The 19,390-nt window shown below is 58.8% G+C and overlaps 1 protein-coding gene across 7 annotated transcripts in view; it reads right to left on the bottom strand.

Moving 5' to 3' along the window:
* Positions 1–852: 852 nt before the first annotated feature.
* DTX2 (deltex E3 ubiquitin ligase 2) overlaps positions 853–19,390 on the bottom strand; it is a 46,898-nt gene continuing 28,360 nt past the window's right edge. For 3 of the 7 annotated variants that reach the window (XM_065541753.2, XM_015447203.4, XM_015447202.4), the window contains 7 exons: positions 17,196–17,296; positions 11,882–12,022; positions 6,380–6,459; positions 4,370–4,528; positions 3,245–3,406; positions 2,402–2,491; positions 853–1,467 (listed from right to left, as the gene is read on the bottom strand). In XM_065541753.2, coding sequence (XP_065397825.1) covers positions 1,240–1,467; positions 2,402–2,491; positions 3,245–3,406; positions 4,370–4,528; positions 6,380–6,459; positions 11,882–12,022; positions 17,196–17,296 — 961 coding nt within the window. In that variant the 3' untranslated portion in view covers positions 853–1,239. Of the gene's footprint in view, positions 1,468–2,401; positions 2,492–3,244; positions 3,407–4,369; positions 4,529–6,379; positions 6,460–11,881; positions 12,023–13,497; positions 13,598–17,195; positions 17,297–19,390 lie in introns of those variants that run through there. The other 4 variants (XM_074034642.1, XM_074034641.1, XM_005549325.5 and 1 more) reach the window with 2 other exon arrangements.

Below are 19,390 nucleotides of genomic sequence, written 5' to 3' on the forward strand. Positions count from 1 at the left end.
TGGGCTCAAGCGATCCTCCCAACTCAGCCTTCCGACAGCTGGGACTACAGGCAGGTGCCAGCATGCCCGGCTTATTTTTTTTTTGAGACGGAGTCTCGCTCTGTGGCTCAGGCTGGAGTGCAGTGGCATGATCTTGGCTCACTGCAACCTCCACCTGCTGGGTTCAAACGATTCTCCTGCCTCAGCCTCCTGAGTAGCTGGGATTACAGGAGCACGCCACCACGCCTAATTTTTGTATTTTTAGTAGAGACAGTGTTTTGCCATGTTGGCCAGGCGGGTCTCAAATTCCTGACCTCAGGTGATCCACCTGTCTCGGCCTCCCAAACTGCTAGGATTAGAAGCATGAGCCACGGCACCTGGCCTAACCTTTCTTTAGAGATGAGGTCTTGCAATTTTGCTCAGGCTGGTCTCAAACTTTTGGACTAAAGTGAGCCTCCTGTCTTGACCTCCTGAGCAGCTGGGATAACAGGCATGCGTCACCATCCCTGGTTCAAGTCATTGCACCTTTGAACCTGCGTCCACATCAGTAAAACAGACAGCAGCTCCAATCCTAAGTGAATGGCATTTTGTGAATCACAACCCCAGGGCCACAAAGGTGACAGCTGGTGCTCTGGGGTGACAGCCCCTGGCACAGCAGGGTGATCAGTGTGGGGCATGTGGAGGCGGCATAGTCCAGTACCATAGGCTTCCCCACGCCTCGCTGTGGCCTGTTCTTCAGTAATTAAATGGGAGCCGATGAGCACATGGGACCTCCTCCTGCTCTGATGCAGGAAGTGTGGGGGGGCACGCGTGCACACACACATACACACATGCACACACATGTACGCATGCACACACCCAGGACCTGCTGACTTTGGCTATAGAGCATTTATTGCAAACAAAATTGAGGTAAAAGAAGCTGACCCAGAACCCACGCCCGTCCAGGCTGGGGAAGTCTCTAGTTGCCCCACGCCAGGCCCCGAGCACCGCAGGCCCGAAGCAGCCCCCAGAGGACAGACGGGCCCTGCGCACTGAGGTAGCTGCATCTTAAGCCCCCATGAGTACAACTGCCCAGGGCTGCCCAATTCCTGGAGGGGAGGAAGGAGAGGCAGGCAGGGGGAGCCCCGGCTTCAGGTGGGGCACACCCCACACCCCCAACAAACCTCCCAGCCTCTCGGGCTGGGCACTTCCTGCCTGGCCACCTAGCCAGCCATGGGGCAGCGGGGTGGCCACCAGAGGCGGCTGTGCTGGGGCACAAGGTCACTGCTGCTCCAGACAGTCCTCGGTCACCCCCTGGGCGGCCAGCTCAGCCAGCACGTTCTGCAGGTAGTTGGGGTCGGGGTAGCCATGGCCTGTAACGTTGCGGTCCATCTCTGTCTTGTGGTGGATCTCGTTCCACACCACAGTGTCCGTCTCACCTGTGGTGCTGGACGTGCCCACTGTAAAGATGAGCCGCCTCTTCCAGGCTACCTTCAGGAGCTCTAGGACCTGCCCGGGGAGGAGGAGGGGGAAGAGGAAGCAGGGAACGGGAAGTGAGAGGGGCTCAGTGAGCAGGCACAGGCTGGCACCATGTTCTTCCCATCCCAGCCCCTCCCGGGTGACCTCATCCACTCCCTGGCACTCACCCCATCTGCAGGGACCCCAAAACTGCCCACTGGACAGTACATTAGGATCCCACAGAAGCCTGGGCTCCAGCCCACCCTGCCTCGGTGCCGGGCACTGCCATCGTTTGGTCCTGATGCCCAGGCACCATGCTCGAGTCCTCCCTGCTTCCAGAGCCGGTGCTGGACGAGCGCCTGCCCATCCACCCTCCCTGGTGGAATCCAGGCCTCCCTGCCCTCTCCTCACCCCCAGCTCCGCCACCTCGAGCCCATTCTCACACGGCCAGAGGAGCTTTTCCAAAGCTCCATCAGCAGCTCCACCTCCGTGGCTTCCCTGGGCGCTCAGAACCAGCTCTACCCCTGGGGCTGGCCTGGGGGATGGCCCTGCCTTCACGCCCTCACCACGGGCTCCCACCCTCCTCGACAGCTGTCCTGCCTGCCTGGAAGGCTCATCCCCAGCCTTCTCTGCAGTCGCAAAGTCCCTATTCAGGTCTCAGGGCAGACACGACTGCTCCAGCCTTCCTTGGTCACCGGGTCTAACACAGCCCCTGGTCCCTCCCTGTCACACTCTGATTCTCAGGAGCTCCTGACCCCACCCAGCAGGGTGCTGGAAGGCGATGGCCTCTCCTCCTCCCTCGAGGCTCTGTGAGGTCCAGGCTGCCCTCCCTGTACCTACAGCAGGTCCCCAGAAAAGAGCAGCAGACACCAAGCCCGGCCTCAGCCTCTGTCCTCCACTGCAGTAGTAGAGCCCAGTGTGGCGTCTGGCCTCCCGCTGCGTGGTCAGGGCCCTGTTCACCCCCGGGGCGCGTAGTGGCACTTACCTTGCGGCCCTGGGCATTGTCTGGAAGGTAGCACTGGCGGGGAAACCCTCTGGCAGTGAACGGCTTTCCGGGATTGGGGTGCTCAGGGCCCTGCAGGAGGAACAGACACCAGGATAGGGTGCTCCAAGAGCCTGCACAGGGACAGGCCCCTGCACTGCTCCAGCCTCTCCCCGGTTCCGAGATGCCAACCCCGAATGTTCCTAATTTCCCTGTGAGCTGCGGGGAAGTGGAGGGAAACCAGGGGAAAGGCTCACGGTTCAATAAGACAAAAAGACCACTCCATCCACCACAGGTGGACCTTGACTGGTACCCGCTGCCCCGTTATCTTCCCACCCTGCCCCAGACCCTGCCATCCACCCTCTGCCCAAGACGGGAGACTGAAAGGGCCAGGGCCCGTCTGGTTCTCCTCAGGGATGCTGGGCCTTGTGCCTGGGCTCCTGACACCCACACACCTGGCCCCGCCACTCCCAACCCAAGGTTCCTCGATGCACACCCTGCTGTGGCCCTGCTTCTCCAGCCCCTCTGCAGGGTTCCTCCCACTGAACTGCCTGCCCTTCTGTCCAGAACAAGTCTAGCTAAGATGGCTCCTCCTCCAGGAAGGCTTCCCTGGTTCGGGAAAGAGTGGAGGGCCAGCTCTCTGCTGCCACAGCCCTAAGAGCTTGCCCCAAGTCCCGGCACTGCCTCTCCATTCCTGGCCCTCCATGGCCCTGGCCTTAGGGGACCTGGGGGCCTGAGCTTGGCCACATGGGCATCCTCAGCCTTGATCCAGGGGCAGACTGCTGGGACGTGGGTGGGGGGGGAAGAGGACTGGCCGGGAGTGGGGACTCCAGGAAGGCCCCTCACCTGGATGCCATGGGGAATGTTGTAAACTATGAGGATGGTCCCGCAGTCCTCGTGGCCAGGGAGCGACATCTGGAACCGTAATACCTCCATCTTTCCCTGGGGCTGGGTCCCCGTCTTCTCTCCATAGATGGTTTTGCAGGAGGGACACTGCAGACTTCCATCCTGAGAGAGGCAGATGCGACCCACTGAGCTGGCTGGCTGAGAGCACCCAAGACCGTCACCTCCACCGTCAGATGGTAAAGGGCCCCGGGAACGGGCCAGCCGCCATCCCAGGGAGTTGCTGGCAGCCTCCCGCCCGGAAACTGGCTTCCAACAGCTTCCCTGGAAAGCTTTGTTTTGCACCAGCAACTCATTATGCCGTTTTCGTTAAAGGAGCATGCTATCAGGAGACAGGTGGTGAGTGGGAAAACTCGGATCCTGAGCAGAAGTCTCCACGGGTGAAGCGCATTTGAAGTCTGACAGACAGCCTTGCAGCGCCTGATCTGTGGAGCTGGGCCCTGGCTGCCCACGACGGCAGACACTAGGGAAGGCCAAGCCAGGCTCTGACGCGCCACATGACTTGGTTCTCTAAGCCTCCAAACTCTGCCCATCCTGCCTGAAGGCCGCTGCAGAGACAGCAGCCAGGGATCGGCTTGGGCGTGGCTCTTCACGTGTAGGCTGCCGTGGGACCCAGGGTCAGCCCTGCCTCGTGGCCTGGCTCCCACCACCCAGTAGGGCAACCCTGCTCTGCGCCTCTCCCTCATGGGCACTGTGCTGACCACACAGGGTCGCTGTAAGGAAGAAGGGAGACAGCGTGTGCAGCGCTGACAAGTGGCTGAGGGGGAGGCGGTGCCCTGAGGCTTGGAGAAGCCCACAATCTCCTCAGGCCTGGTTGGAGGGGTGGAGGGAACCAGCCCCATTGGTCCCCCTTTCTAAAGCGTGGGGCAGGCCTAGGAGAGTAGGGCAGGCCTGGGAGAGCCGGCCAGGCCTTTAGAAAGGTCTTCAAGCTGGCCCCACGCCCGGCACCATCTTTTGCAGAGGCCCGTCCCCGCAGCCACCCCCAGAACCCTCCCGCCTCTGCAGATGTGGACAGCTCAGGACTGTGGGGGCAGGCCACCCGCCTCCACCCCGGGCCAGTGGGGGCACCTTGTTGCCATTGCAGTACATGGCCAGCAGGCACAGCAGGTGGAAGGCGTGACTGCACTTGGTGAGGCGGCCCACAGCCAGGGGCCCGATGGCCTTGCTGTCAGTCACGTCGCTGTACCCAGATGCTGCGGACAGCTTCTCCATGCAGATGATGCAGTCCTGGAGGAGACCAAACACAGGTCATGCTCGCCAACAGTGGGCTGGGCTGACGAGGGCCAGTCTTGGAAAAAGAGGCTTTCACGTGCTGAAATGCTGGAAGTGTGGTCAAAGTCAATTCCAAGACCAGGCTCAGTGGCTCAGTGGCTCAGCCCTGTAATTCCAGCACTCTGGGAGGCCGATCACCTGAGGTCAGGAATGTGAGGCCAGGAATGTGAGGCCAGCCTGGCCAACATGGGAAAACTCCACGTCTACTAAGAATACAAAAATTAGCCAGGCGTGTTGGTGGGCGCCTATAATCCCAGCTACTCGGGAGGCTGAGGCAAGAAAATTGCTTGAACTCAGGGGGCAGAGGTTGCAGAGCTGAGACTGTGCCACTGCACTCCAGCCTGGGCGACAGAGTGAGACTCCATCTCAGGAAAAAAAAAAAATCGTCCATTCCACAGGCTGGAAACACAGGTGAGTCACCGGGACCTGTGCCCTTAAAGAGCTTAACAGCAGCACAGGCCTGACATGACAGCAGGAGCCACCAAATGGGGAGGATGGACAGGGCAGGATCTTGGGGGAGGCCCTCGGAGTGGGGTCGTACAAGGGAGACAGGAATTGCCAGATGGACAAGCACGGAGCGGGCACCTGGGAAGAGGGAGGAGGATGTTTTGAACGAGGAGCCAGCACATGGGCACTAAAGCTGGCAGGGGGGGAGCGGGGAGCAGGAGATGAGACAGGATCAGGGAGAGGCGGGCCCTCGGGGTTCTGGCTGCCACACTCAGGGGCTGGGGCTGTGTGCGAGTTGGGGATCCTGCTGGGGGTTCCAGGCAGGGAGTGCTCCCATGATCTGAGCTACGTGCTGGCTGTGCAGACGGCAGCTTGGAGAGGAGGAGCCTGGGGTGAAACGGCCCAGTCATACCAGATGGGCACCAGAGCGGAGACAGAGCTAAGCACTGGGCAGGAGGGAATGCGGCAAGGGCTTGTTGAAGGGGTGGGACGCATGAGGAGGACTTTGAGGCTCCTGTCCAAAGCTTTACTTACCAGATTTTTTTCGTGGACTCAACTGACTGGAGAGAGACATAAGTGAAGAGTCCCTGGGTACTGGGGCTCCTGGCCTTTCACCCGTTCCCCAGTATCTGAAGGTCTCTGGGTACTGGTACTCCTGGCCATTCACCCGCCCCCCAGTATCTGAAGAGTGCCTGGGTACTGGTACTCCTAGCCATTCACCCTACCCCCCCAACAGTATCTCCAGGGTTCCCCACTAAAATCGGGGGAAAGGGGTGCCGCAGCCCCCAAAACGTGGCTCAGCAGAGGTTCAGGTTCTATGGAAGAGCAACAGGAGTCTGACTGGTCCCATTCATTACAGGAGGCCAGGAGGACAGGGCTGCAGTGAGCTGTGATCACACCACTGCACTGAGCCTGGGCGACAGTACGTGCCCCTGTCTTTAAGAATAAAAAAATTATAGGAACCTTAACCAGCTCTCCCAACAGCTGGAGGGGCAGGGCAGCCACCTGGACGAGGCCACCTCACTTCTACACCAGCATCCGCACGGCGGAGAGTGGGGCAGGCTGGCCCATCCCTTGTCTCCGGGATTCCTGCTCCCAGGACGGCCATCAGGCTACAGAGAGGCCAGGGCCGGGAGAGGAGGGACTTTGCTCAGGACCACAGCTCCTTAAGTGCAAAGCTCAGATCATAACGATATGGGTCTCAGGAGGCTGGGAGATGAAACCAAAGGGGCTGGAGCAAGGTCCTGGCACTCAGAGGCACCTGGGAAGCACCCTTCAAGCGAGAAGGGGCAGATGTCCTTTCTATCTGGAGTTGTCTGCAAACAGAAACAAAGGCAGCCCAGCTCCCAAGACACAAACCTCATCTGGGGGCACTTGCAGCTCTTCCGTGTAGTTTTTTATGACCTGCTCTGGCTGTGGCTCTGGCTTCGGGGTCCCTCCTAGAAGAGAGAAGTACATAAGCAGCATCCTGAGGAACACAGGCTGGAGAGGAGGCCAGAGGGCGACGAAGGCAAAGGAAAGGTCCAAGCTGCCAGGAGGAAATGCGAGAGGGTCCCAGACAGGGAGGCCAGTGTGCAGGACGGGAGAGCTCAGCGCCAGGTACAGAGCCCCGAGCTCCGCCGGGCAAAGCCTTACCCAGTCCCACCGTCCAGGGACCTGGCTCAGCCGCAGGAGCCCTAGAGGATGCAGAAGAGCAGAAACAGCAGCACAGTCTCCTGGGAGCCGCAACCCCACGCACATTCAGTGAGGAAATCGACACAGGCGCTACTGAGGCTGCGCGGAAGTCAGACAGCAGCTTCGGCACAAACTACTCCAGGGGGCGTTGCGGTAGCACGATTTGATTCAACTCGCATTACCCTGGCATGAACATCGCGGGGAGAAGGGAGTCTGGGGCCCAGCACGTACGGGCAGCTGCACACACGCCGACTGCTGCACCGATACTGTTCCGGGAAACGCCTGCCACTGACTGGGAGGGTCTGTCACGTGCCGATTAGCTCCTAAGTCCAGCCACTCTGGGGAGGGGCCGAGTCTTGGCAGGAGCCCACCCTGACGGCCTCACTCCCGTCTGTGCACACGTGCACGAAGCAGGAGGGAGAAGGGCTGCATCTCCATAAACACCAAACCCCGCATCCAGTAAAGTCCCTCCTACAGACAGGAAGCTCCCCCAGCTGGTGAGGATCGGCTCGGCCCGGGGTGTTCTCTAGGTAGCGGGGGTAGCAGAACCACAGAGGCCAGCAGCCAAGCCCGTGCGGGGGTGAAAGAGGAACGGGGAGCCCAGTGCCGCCCGTGGAGGCGCTCCTGTGAGGGGCTCCACCCCAAGGTCATGGTGGGGCTGCTGGTGGTTCCAGACTCCAGGACCAGAGGGGCTCTGGTTTGAACCCGAGCTCATGGCCATCATCAGGGGCTGCAGAGAATTCTAAGCCTGAGGGCTCACAGCTGCACCTGCCGAACTCCCCCTACACCAAAAAGGGCCAGGGAGGGGACAGTTTGGCAGGGAGGTGCCCTGGTGGGGTGGAGGCTGGAGTCAGCACGGTTTGATTCTGGTTCTCTTGCTGTGACCGAATCATGTCACCTCTGAGCCTCGGTTCCCTGATCTCAAACGGGAAAGACGAATATGTAACTAAGCTGGAATTGCTGTGATGGCATTCGCTGCTGTGCCCTAGAGGGAAGCTGCTGGCAAGACCATACCCACCAACACCCGTCCACACGCCCCACACCTCCACTCACATCCTCCACTCCTACAGACCCCACACCTCCACACACACCCACACACCCCAATCCACACCCACACTCCCCATACATACACCCCACAACTCCACCCACACCCCCACATAACCCACACCTCCACACCCCACAACTTCACCCACACCCCCCAACCCCCGTCCACACACCCCACACCTCCACTCACATCCCCCACTCCTACAGACCCCACACCTACACACACCCACACCCCAATCCACACCCATACACCCCACAACTTCACCCACACCCCCTAACCCCCGTCCACACGCCCCACACCTCCACTCACACCCCCCACTCCTACAGACCCCACACCTACACACACACCCACACACCCCAATCCACACCCACACTCCCCATACACCCCACAACTCCACCCACACCCCCACATAACCCACACCTCCACACCCCACAACTTCACCCACACCCCCCAACCCCCGTCCACACACCCCACACCTCCACTCACATCCTCCACTCCTACAGACCCCACACCTACACACACCCACACACCCCAATCCACACCCACACTCCCCCCACACACACACCCAACTCCACCCACACCCCCACATAACCCACACTCCACACACCCCTCCCAACTCCACCCACACCCCCCACACTTCCACATAACCCACACCTCCACACCCCACAACTTCACCCACACCCAACCCCCGTCCACATACCCCACACCTCCACTCACATCCCCCACTCCCCACACACACACCCCACAACTCCACCCACACCCCCCCACATAACCCACACCTCCACACCCCCCACAACTCCACACATATCCCCCATACCCCCACATAACCCATACCTCTACACATCCCACACACACACCCCACAACTCCACCCACACCCCCCACACCCCCACATAACCCACACCCCCACATAACCCACACCGCCACACACCCCACACCTCCACACACACCTCCACACATCCCACACCTCCACACCCCCCACACACTTCCACACCCCCCCCACACACCTCCACATATCCCCACACCCCTCCACATATCCCCACACCCCACATACTTCCACACATCCCACACCTCCACACATCCCACACCTCCACACATCCCACACCTCCACACACCCCTCCATACACCCCACACCTCCACACACCCCTCCATACACCCCACACCTCCACACACGTCACACACCGCACACCTCCACACACCCATCTCCACACACCTCACACCCCACACACCACCACACACCTCACACACCTCCACACACCCCATACACTCCACATACCTCCACACACCTCTCCATACACCCCACACCTCCACACACTTCACACATCCTACACCTCAAGCACCCCACATACCTCCACACACCCCACCCCTCCACACAGCCCACACCTCCACACACCTCCACACACCCCACACCTCCACACACCTCCACACACCTCCACACACCCCACACCTCCACACACCTCCACACACCCCACACCTCCACACACCTCCACAACCCCACACACCTCCACACACCCCACACCTCCACACACCCCACACCTCCACACACCTCCACACACCCCATACACTCCACACACCCCACCCCTCCACACAGCCCACACCTCCACACACCTCCACACACCCCACACCTCCACACACCCCACACCTCCACACACCTCCACACACCCCACACCTCCCACACCTCCACACACCTCCACACACCTCCACACACCTCCACACACCCCACACCTCCCACACCTCCACACACCCCACACAGCCCACACCTCCACACACTTCCACACACCCCACACCTCCACACACCCCACACCTCCACACACTTCCACACACCCCACACCTCCACACACCCCACACCTCCACACACTTCCACACACCCCACACCTCCACACACCTCCACACACCCCACACCTCCACACACTTCCACACACCCCACACCTCCACACCCCACACCTCCACATACCTCCACACACCCCACACACCTCCATACACCTCCACACACCCCACACCTCCACACACCTCCACACACCCCACACCTCCACACACCCCACACCTCCACACACTTCCACATACCCCATACCTCCACACACTTCCACACACCCCACACCTCCACACACCTCCACACACCCCACACCTCCACACACTTCCACACACCCCACACCTCCACACACCTCCACACACCCCACACCTCCACATACCTCCACACACCCCACACCTCCACACACCCCACACCTCCACACACTTCCACATACCCCATACCTCCACACACTTCCACACACCCCACACCTCCACACACCTCCACACACCCCACACCTCCACACACCTCCACACACCCCACACCTCCACACACTTCCACACACCCCACACCTCCACATACCTCCACACACCCCACACCTCCACACACCCCACACCTCCACACACCTCCACACACCCCACACCTCCACACACTTCCACACACCCCACACCTCCACATACCTCCACACACCCCACACCTCCACATACCTCCACACACCCCACACCTCCACACACCCCACACCTCCACACACTTCCACATACCCCATACCTCCACACACTTCCACACACCCCACACCTCCACACACCTCCACACACCCCACACCTCCACACACTTCCACACACCCCACACCTCCACACACCTCCACACACCCCACACCTCCACACACTTCCACACACCCCACACCTCCACACACCTCCACACACCCCACACACCTCCACGCCCCACCCACACTTCCACACACCTCACACCTCCACACACCCCACACAACCCGAAACTTCTACACACCCCACACCTCAAACACCCCACATACCTCCACACATCCCACCCCTCCACACACCCATACAGACTGCCCAAACCCACACTCCAGTCACTGTGGCGAGAACGCCAGACCAGAACGATGGTTCCCCGGCTCAGGGTGGCCCTCCATGTGGCTGGAACGTCCTACTCAAGCCGAGGGGGGCCTTTTCCTTTAGAAAAGCCTGCCAATTCCAGAGCCATCTCCGGGTGAGCCTGGGGTGAGGCCAGGCACAGCATCCCACCCCCGCCCACCCACCCCAGCCCTCGCAGCTTTTCAGAATGGAAGGGAGCTTTCCATTAGCCACATGTCTCAAAAGGGGCCAGCCAGGTGACCCGCCAAGAACCTGTCCTTCCCAGGTAAACCCAAGTGCCACAGAAGGTTGCCAGCCCGGCCTGCCAATGAGTCCGGCTCCTCCCCCACGGCAGGGGAAGGGCAGGGCATGCAGAGCCCTGGGCTGAGGGCAGGAGCTCAAGGCCCACCCCACCCTGAGCACAGCTCCTCGCCTGTGGGCTGGAGGTCGGACACAATCGGAAGCCACCCTTGCCGCATACCAGGTGCTTCGAGTACTTCCTAGTCCTTGCCCAGCCCCTCTGCTAAGCGGAGGCTCCGGGAGGACCTGCTGAGATGACACAGCCACTGAGCGCCAGCAGGACCATGACCACCCTCCCTGCCCGCCACCACGCCCACTCGAGAGAGTCTGGACTGGCCGCAGTCCACACTTCCGCAGCCCGGGGGTGGAAGCAGGGCCAGCACCCGCTTGGGCAAGGTTTAGAACTTGATCATCACAGGCTGCTCCGAGCAGGTCTTGCTGTAACTCCCTGAACCTGCTGTGGTCCTAAAGCCCCTCCCCTTCCCTGGCCATGCAACGAGCAGGACAGAGGTCACCAAGGGACCCCTCTCAGGCAGCCCACGTGGCGGCCACACAGGGCTGGGGGCCAGGGCAGCAGACCTGGGCAGTAGACCTGGACCACTGTCTGGGAGCCTTTCCCGAGACACATGCTGGCCCTGGCAGAAGGGACGGTTGTCCCCGCATCCTGAGCCGGGCGCCGCCTATCACCCACAACTTGTTGCTTATAAAAATCACAAAGTCCTCAAGAACAAGCCCCCTCAGGCCAGCTGTGACTAGAGGAGAGGAGCTGAACTCTGGGAATGCGGCGGAAAGTCAGCTTCCAGGGGCCGCCTCTGCTGCTGAGTGAGGGCAGGGAGAAGGGCCACTGAGCCCCTTCCCACAGGAGACTGGGCGCAGAGAGAAGGAAGAGCGTCTATGCAGGACAGTCAGAGGCAGCGAGGCTGGAAGGAGGCTTAGCAAAGGCCAGAGAGCTTTTGGGAACAGGAACTACCTTTCACGGACATTTTCCTCAATCTCTTAACTGAGCTGTGACTTTTAGAGGCCAGACGGGAGGCGGGAGGGCTGGCGGGCTGGGGTGCGCGGCTAAGACACACGGGGAGTCCAATGGCTGACATCAGAACACTCGTCATGCCTGCACGGGTGTGAGATCAGACACGCAGAGAGGGAGAGACATTAGAAGATTCATTCGGCATGTGACGCCAACAAACTCTGCTCAGGCCAAGGACGTGACACCATCAATGGCCACAGGGACCCACAGGTCTCCCTGGGGAATGCAGCCTCTAGGGGCTGCCAGGACTACCCAGGCCAGGAACCAGAGGGTGGGGCAGCCTGGCTCACGGTAGCCTTGGCCCCAGGGTCCACAGACAAGCCCATGCCCTCAGTGTGCAGATGGGGACTGGACGGAGCCCGTGACTTCAGGAGAGCAGAGGGCGGAGGACACCACTCCAGAAAGCCACCCAGGGCATGGGGTCTCCTGGGGGGGGCTGGCTCCAAGGGCTCAGCTTCCCCAGGAGGCCCCGGGCCTTCCTGGCTTGGGGTTACCAGGCCTCCAGCCTCCACCCGGCGCTCGCTGTGTGTGCTCCACGCCCCTCCTGGCTGATCTGCGTGCCACGGCCTTCAGCGACAGCACTGGGGTGGACGGGCAGGAACGTGGCCCCTGGGCCTGCTCCCACACCGCAGCGTCCTCATCCTGTGAGGGCTGGGCTGCAGCAAAGCCCCAGGCTGTGGCTCTGATGCCGTCGGGCAAGGGTGGGCCTGCGGTCAGCAGCTATGCTGAGACGGACCGGCCACTCTCTCCAGGGCTCACCGCTGCCCAATACCTGCAGGGAGCCCCGCACTTGTCCTGGGGAGACCCTCCTCTGACACTGCTTCCTTTGTGCTCCCTGATGACCCAGCACTTCCTGGGACATAGCGTGTCCTCCTGCTGGACGAACCCGTTTCTGCCACACCCTCGGCCTACCCTGCTCTCCATAGTGCCAGCTCCCTGGTCCTCCCTGTCATTCGTCAGTCAGGTCAAAAGCACCTCCTCTCCAGGGAAAGGGGAAGCCCGGAGCTTCTTAGCCTTAAGGTGGCTTCTGGGGTCTGCAGAACCTGGCTTAGAGGCTGGGCACAGCCGGGTGCCGGGGGAGTTGGTAGAGATCCCAGCCCTCCTGGACCCCACTCCCCACCCAGGAACAGACGGTGTGACTCAGGGGTGAGGGGCGGCCAGGCCAGCCACGGCGCCCCCACTAGAAGAACAAAGTTTCTCAACCCGGCACATGTGCCTGGCTGTGCGGACACAAGCGGAGGCCAGCCACCAGCCTGGGCAGCACAGCCAAGGCGGGCAGGGTGAGTTGCAGTGGCCGCTCAGCAGGAGACACCAAAGCGTGCATCAGAGGACGGAGGTTCAAGCCCGGAAGCGTAATGCCCTCAACGTCCCAAGCTTGTTCCTGGCTCAAATGCGGTTCCTGTGGGAACTGAATGTTGGGTGGAGAGAAGGACAAGCGGGAGCGGTGGCAGAGAGATGGGAGAGGACAGGGACAGATGCAGTTTTCCTCAAGAGAACCTGGTGCCTCTGCACTGCCCGCGTCCTCTGGGAGGACCAAAGACCAGAACACGTCTCCCTACCCAGGGTTCTCCGGCAGCACTGCCTCGGTGGGCAGGCCTTCCCTGAACACCGCCTGACGGGGCCTGTGCCTCCAAGCCTCCTGCCCCGCTCTGCTGGACGACTCCTGCTATGCACTCTCCTCTGTTTCTATGGACTGTCTTCCCTCAGCACCAGTTCCACGAGGTCCCGCCCGCAGCTGCATCTCCAGTGCCTGGTCCCTGGGAGGCCTGCAGCCCTCTGTGTTTGCTGAGGAATGAAGACATCCCTGGGCCGCCACCAGCCCCCAGGAGGCCACATGAGCGACATGCGTGTCCTTTTTAAGGCAGGACCCACTCCCCTGAATTCAAGTCACAAACACACAAGTTTCAACCCAGAAGCCTGGAGAGGAGGAGGGCTAGGGACAGCCCCCCAAACTCCTGACAGCCCCCGAATCACCTGAATAACTCAGAGGGCCACAGCCTTTTTCTCCACCCATCTGGGAGGATTCCCGCTGTCAGAGCCCCGAAGAGTGAAGCCCCCACTCACTGACTCTCACTTCCAATTTGCAGACACCCCTCCTTCTAGCACCCAGGGCCAGGGCTGAGATCCAAGCCTCTCCTCTGTGTGCTCTGACCTCCCAGCCTGGGTTCGAGCCCAGTGCCAGCCCTCACCAGCTGAGCAGTCCTGGGCAGGCTGCTGACACCCACCCCTGCCCCGGGCAGCAGTGTGAGCTGTGGATGGACCACTGTTGTGACCAGAGGAGGGGTGGAGACCCTGGCCCCAGCCTCACAGTCCCTACCCCCACCCGATAAAGGAGGGGCTGGGCTATCCCACAGCCAGGGGAGCTGTCACCTGGAGGCACCATCACCTGGAAGCAGTGCCTCCAGCACCCAGTCCTTCCAAAGCATGACCTCCTGGTTATAAACCTCCTTGCAAAACCCTGTGCACGAAGACTCGTCTCTGCAGCCGGGCATGGTATAATTCCTCAACCCACAAGCACGCCAGGGTGACAGGACACCGCTCTCCAGCTCTGGCTCTGGGGTGCTGGCCAGGCTCCTCTCATTCCCCGCTCCCCTAGACAATGCTCCCCCAACAGGCACCAACACTGGGCCTTGAACTGGGGGAGGCAGCAGGCTACACAGCCTGCAGGCTCTCCTATTTCCTTAGGCCTGAACCAGCTTCCCGAATCTGTTTCCCCACAAGTAAAACGGACGTTAAAATACCTGCTTTGCTACGGGATTGCTCTGAGAGCCACGGGGACAGAGAACAGGATGGACAATTTGGGATGCAGCCTGGATAGAACCTTCAGCCTCAAGAGCAGAGGAAGGGGGCAGGTGGTAACTCCACATCCTGGGCACTCAGATCTGTGTCATGGCCTCAGAGGTCGCTGTCAGGCCTGGCCACGAAGGCTCGCAACAGCCCCAGAGCTGGAAGGAGCTAGGCCGTGAGGAACCATGTGGGGGCCCCGTCTGTTTACCCGTAACTTGTCTCCAATACCACCACGGCCGCCCATGCACACGCGCATACACGGTACACTGTGACTTCCCCACAGCGCCACATGGTGACTTCAGTGGGCAGGGACTTTCTGGCCAGTGCGTCTTGCTCATTCCGTCTCCCCTGCCCCACTCCAGCTCCTCTCCCTCCTGCCCCCACCTCTCTGGCTGCTCCTTCATTTTCTCTTCAGGCTTCTCTTCCCAGAGTCCCGCCCGCGGTCTCTAGCGCACACGCTCCAATGAATGGTCAGGGGCACCCCATTCCACCGCAAACTGCTCTTCTGAGGCCCACAGCCAAATCCCACTGCCCCAGAACAGCTCCACTGGCCACTCCACAGCCATCAGTCCCTCCAAACCTCCCCCCAGACTCAGCAGCACCAAACTGTCATAGGCAAGAAGGCCCGGGGCTGTGTCTCAGCTCTGCCAAGGGCTGGCAGAGAATTTTTTAATTCTCCAAGCCTGTTTCCTCTAATGAAAATGGGCACAAAAGCCCCTACCTCAGTGATTTAAGGATGCAATGAATTCACACACACGAAGCCCCAGGCTGCTCCTGAGTCATGACTGGCTGTGCTCCACACACCAAGCCCTAGGCTGCTCCTGAGTCATGACTGGCTGTGCTCCAGCAGGCCTCAGTCTACCCCCAATCCCCCCTCACAACCCTCAGCCTGACGGCTCCTGCCTCTGAATGTTTCAAACCAAACCTCCTCCTCCACTCCACTGCCTTGAAGCTGGTCAGGCCTTGGCTGGTGCCCCCAGGTCTGAGATCAGGCTTTGCACTAGCCGCCCTGCCTCCAGACTTGTCCCCTCTCAGCCACCCTGCACTATGACAGCGACTCACCTAAAACACCAACTCACTGAATTCTGCTACATCACCCTGTGAGCAACGGCGGTGCCATCTACCTCCTGACCTCGCACTTTCCAGAAGTTAGAAAATAACCTCGGCTGGGCGCGGCAGCTCGTGATGGGAATCCCAGTGCTTTGGGAGGCCAAAGCAGGATGATGGCTTGAGCCTGGGAGTTCAAGACCAGCCTGGGCAACATAGTAAAACCCTGTCTCTATAAAAAATTAAAAACTAGCCGGGCATGGTGGCATGTGCCTGTAATCCCAGCTACTCAGGACGATGAGGCAGAAGGATCGCTTCAGCCCAGGGGTTGGAGGCTGCAGTGAGCTATGACTGCACCACTGCAGACCAGCCTGAGGAACACAGCAAGATCCTGTCTTCTTATAACAAGAAAAAAAAAAAAAAAAAAAGGCCTGGCGCAGTGGCTCATGCCTGTAATCCCAGCACTTTGGGAGGCCAAGGTGGGTGGATCACTTGAGGTCAGGAGTTCAAGACCAGCCTGGCCAACATGGCGAAACCCCATCTCTACTAAAAATACAAAAATTACCTGGGTGTGGTGGCAGGCATTTGTAATCCCAACTACTCGGGAGGCTGAGGCAGGAAAACTGCTTAAACCTGGGAGGCAGAGGTTGCAGTGAGCTGAGATCCCGCCACTGCACTCCAGCGTGGGTGACAGAGACAGACTCTGTCTCAAAAAAAGAAAAAAGAAAAAAAAAAAAAACCAAAACCCTGCCATGTGTGGAGCTTCTGCAAACCCTGCTAGCCAGGCTGCTGAAAGAGAATGGGTGCGGGGGCCAGTGGTAGGTATTTTTAAGGATCCTTAAGGTGAAAGCATTGCTTGAGCCCAGGAGTTTAAGACTTCAGTGAGCTGGGTTAGCGCCACTGCACTCCCGCCTGTGTGACAGAGCGAGACTCTGTTTCACGAAAAAAACCAAACCAAACCAAACCCAAAACAGTTCCAAGATGTAAGATGTATGGTTAGTACAGCACAAGATCTGGCTGGACCCAAAAGGTGCTTCTTATTCAAGATATAAGGGTAACTACAGCCGAAATAGGTCTATTAATTCCCCAGAGGGCTCCTTTAAGGAAATGTTTAAAGCATTTCAGGACAGGAAAGTGACTATTTAAATATAATGCAATTCAATGCAAAAATGTTAAAGGATATGAAAAGTTCTGCACCCGAGCGCCCACCGTCATCAGGCCCCACGTCCCCAGAGAGCCAAAGGAGGTGTGCCTGGGCTCACTCTGGGGGGACACCATCACCAGAAAGAGGCACTGCTCCCCTAGGAAGCCGCTTTGGCTCTCCCTGAGGATCCAGAGGGTGACAAGACCCCACATCACAATTTCTTCCCCACTGAGTCCCGCGGAGCACAGACTGCTCTGCAGCCCGAGGGCAGGCACCTACCTGCGAGCGCCTGCTGGACTCTGCTGGGCTTTGGCATCTGCACGGGCACAGTGGCAGGGATGCTCCCCGGGCTGCAGGACGGACCGCTGGGGAGGGAGGCACTGGGGGAGAAAAGAGCAGAGCTTACGGTGCTGCTGACTTATCAGAAACGAGAGCGAGAGAAACACTGTGTCATCGCCAAGTGGGAGTCACTGAGGTGCCTTCGCGCTTTCACGCTCCTTGGGTGCCTCTGTGTAGCTGCCTTTGGTTTTGTTTTCCTGGGCAATTCAGAGGACTCAGGAGGGGTGTGGTGGCTCACACCTGTAATTCCAGCACTTTGGGAGGATGAGGTGGGAGGATCACTTGAGGCCAGGAGTTTGAGGCCCACCTGAGCAACATAGTGGGACTCCATCTCCACAAAAAATTTAAAAAGTCTGCCAAGAGCGGTGGTGCACACCTGTACTTGGGAGGCTGAAGCAGGAGGACGGCTTGAACCCAGGAGGTTGAGGCTGCAGTGAGCCATGATCACATCACTGCAGTCCAGCCTGGGCGACAGAGTGAGAATCTGTCTCAAAAAAAAAAAAAGGCTCTGAAAACAATCGTTTCATACCTATTGTGAATAAAGAAAATAAAAAGATATTTTACACCCACCAGTGTTAGCAAAATGCAGGCTTTCGGGCCGGGCGCGGTGGCTCAGGCCCGTAATCCCAGCACTTTGGGAGGCTGAAGCAGGTGGATCACAAGGTCAGGAGATTGATACCACCCTAACATGGAGAAACCCCGTCTCTACTAAAAATGCAAACAATTAGCTGGGCATGGTGGCACGCACCTGTAGTCCCAGCTACTCGGTAGGCTGAGGCAGGAGAATCTTTCACTTGAACCCAGGAGGTGGAGGTTGCTGAGATTGTACCACTGCACTCCAGCCTGGGCAACAAAGTGAGACTCCGTCTTAAAAAAAAAAAAAAAAAGCCAGGTGCGGTGACTCAGCACTTTGGGAGGCCGAGGTGGGTGGATCACAAGGTCAGGAGTTCAAGACCATCTTGGCCAAGATGGTGAAATCCCATCTCTACTAAAACTACAAAAATTAGCCAAGCGTGGTGGCAGGTGCCTGTAATCCCAGCTACTTGGGGGACTAAGGCAGGAGAATCGTTTGAACCTGGGCAGCAGAGGTTTCAATGAGCCAAGATCACACCACTGCACTCCAGCCTGGGCAACAGAGAGAGATCCTGTCTCAAAAACAAACAAAAAATGCAGGTTCTCATAACACCTGTTTAGAGGAGACACCTGGCAGAAACCACTTTAGCAAATGCTCATGACCTTCGTCACCAGTAACAGACAAGTCAGTATCATAAACCCCATGATACAATGCTCTGGGAGGGACACACCATTTTGGGGGGATTTAATGTCAAAAATGCATTATCTAGCCTGGGCAACAATCAAGACCCCATCTCCAAAAAAGAAAAAACTAGCCAGGTGTGGTGGCATGCACCTGTGGCCCCAGCTACTTGAGAGGTTGAGGCGGGAGGATCACTTGAACCTGGGAGTTCAAGGCTGCAGTGAGCTATGATCTCACCACTGTACTCCAGCCCAGGCTGGAGGCTCTGTCAAAAAAGAAATAATGAAGGGCATTATCTTTGTCCAAACATGGGAAAACTTAAGACAAACTCAAATTAAGGGACATTCAATAAAGCACCTCTATGAAAGTAACAAGGTTATGAAGGATAAAGACTGACAAACTGTTTCAGCCCAGAGAAGGACGGAGAGAATAAGAACTGGAAGCGAAGTGGGACCCTGGATTGGATCCTGGGACAGAAAGAGGACAGTAGTGGGAAACTGGTGAAAAATCAAGAAAAAAAAAACTTCAGAGTATTGTACCAGTGGTAATTTTCTTTCTTTTTCGGGGGGGCGGGGGGGAGGGGACAGAGTCTCGCTCTGTTGCCAGGCTGGAGTGCAGTGGTGTGATCTTGGCTCACTGCAACCTCCGCCTCCCAGGTTCAAGCGATTCTCCTGCCTCAGCCTCCCAAGTAGCTGGGACTACAGGCGCATGCCACCATGCCTGGCTAATTTATGTATTTTTAGTAGAGATGGGGTTTCGCCATGTTACCTAGGATGGTCTTGATCTCTTGACCTCGTGATCCACCTGCCTTGGCCTCCCAAAGTGCTGGGATTACCGTCTTGTTCCCTACAATGATTATATTCAGGTCACTCATTTGGTC

This window comes from Macaca fascicularis, chromosome 3, assembly GCF_037993035.2.
Source record: "Macaca fascicularis isolate 582-1 chromosome 3, T2T-MFA8v1.1".
NCBI classification, from domain to species: domain Eukaryota; kingdom Metazoa; phylum Chordata; class Mammalia; order Primates; family Cercopithecidae; genus Macaca; species Macaca fascicularis.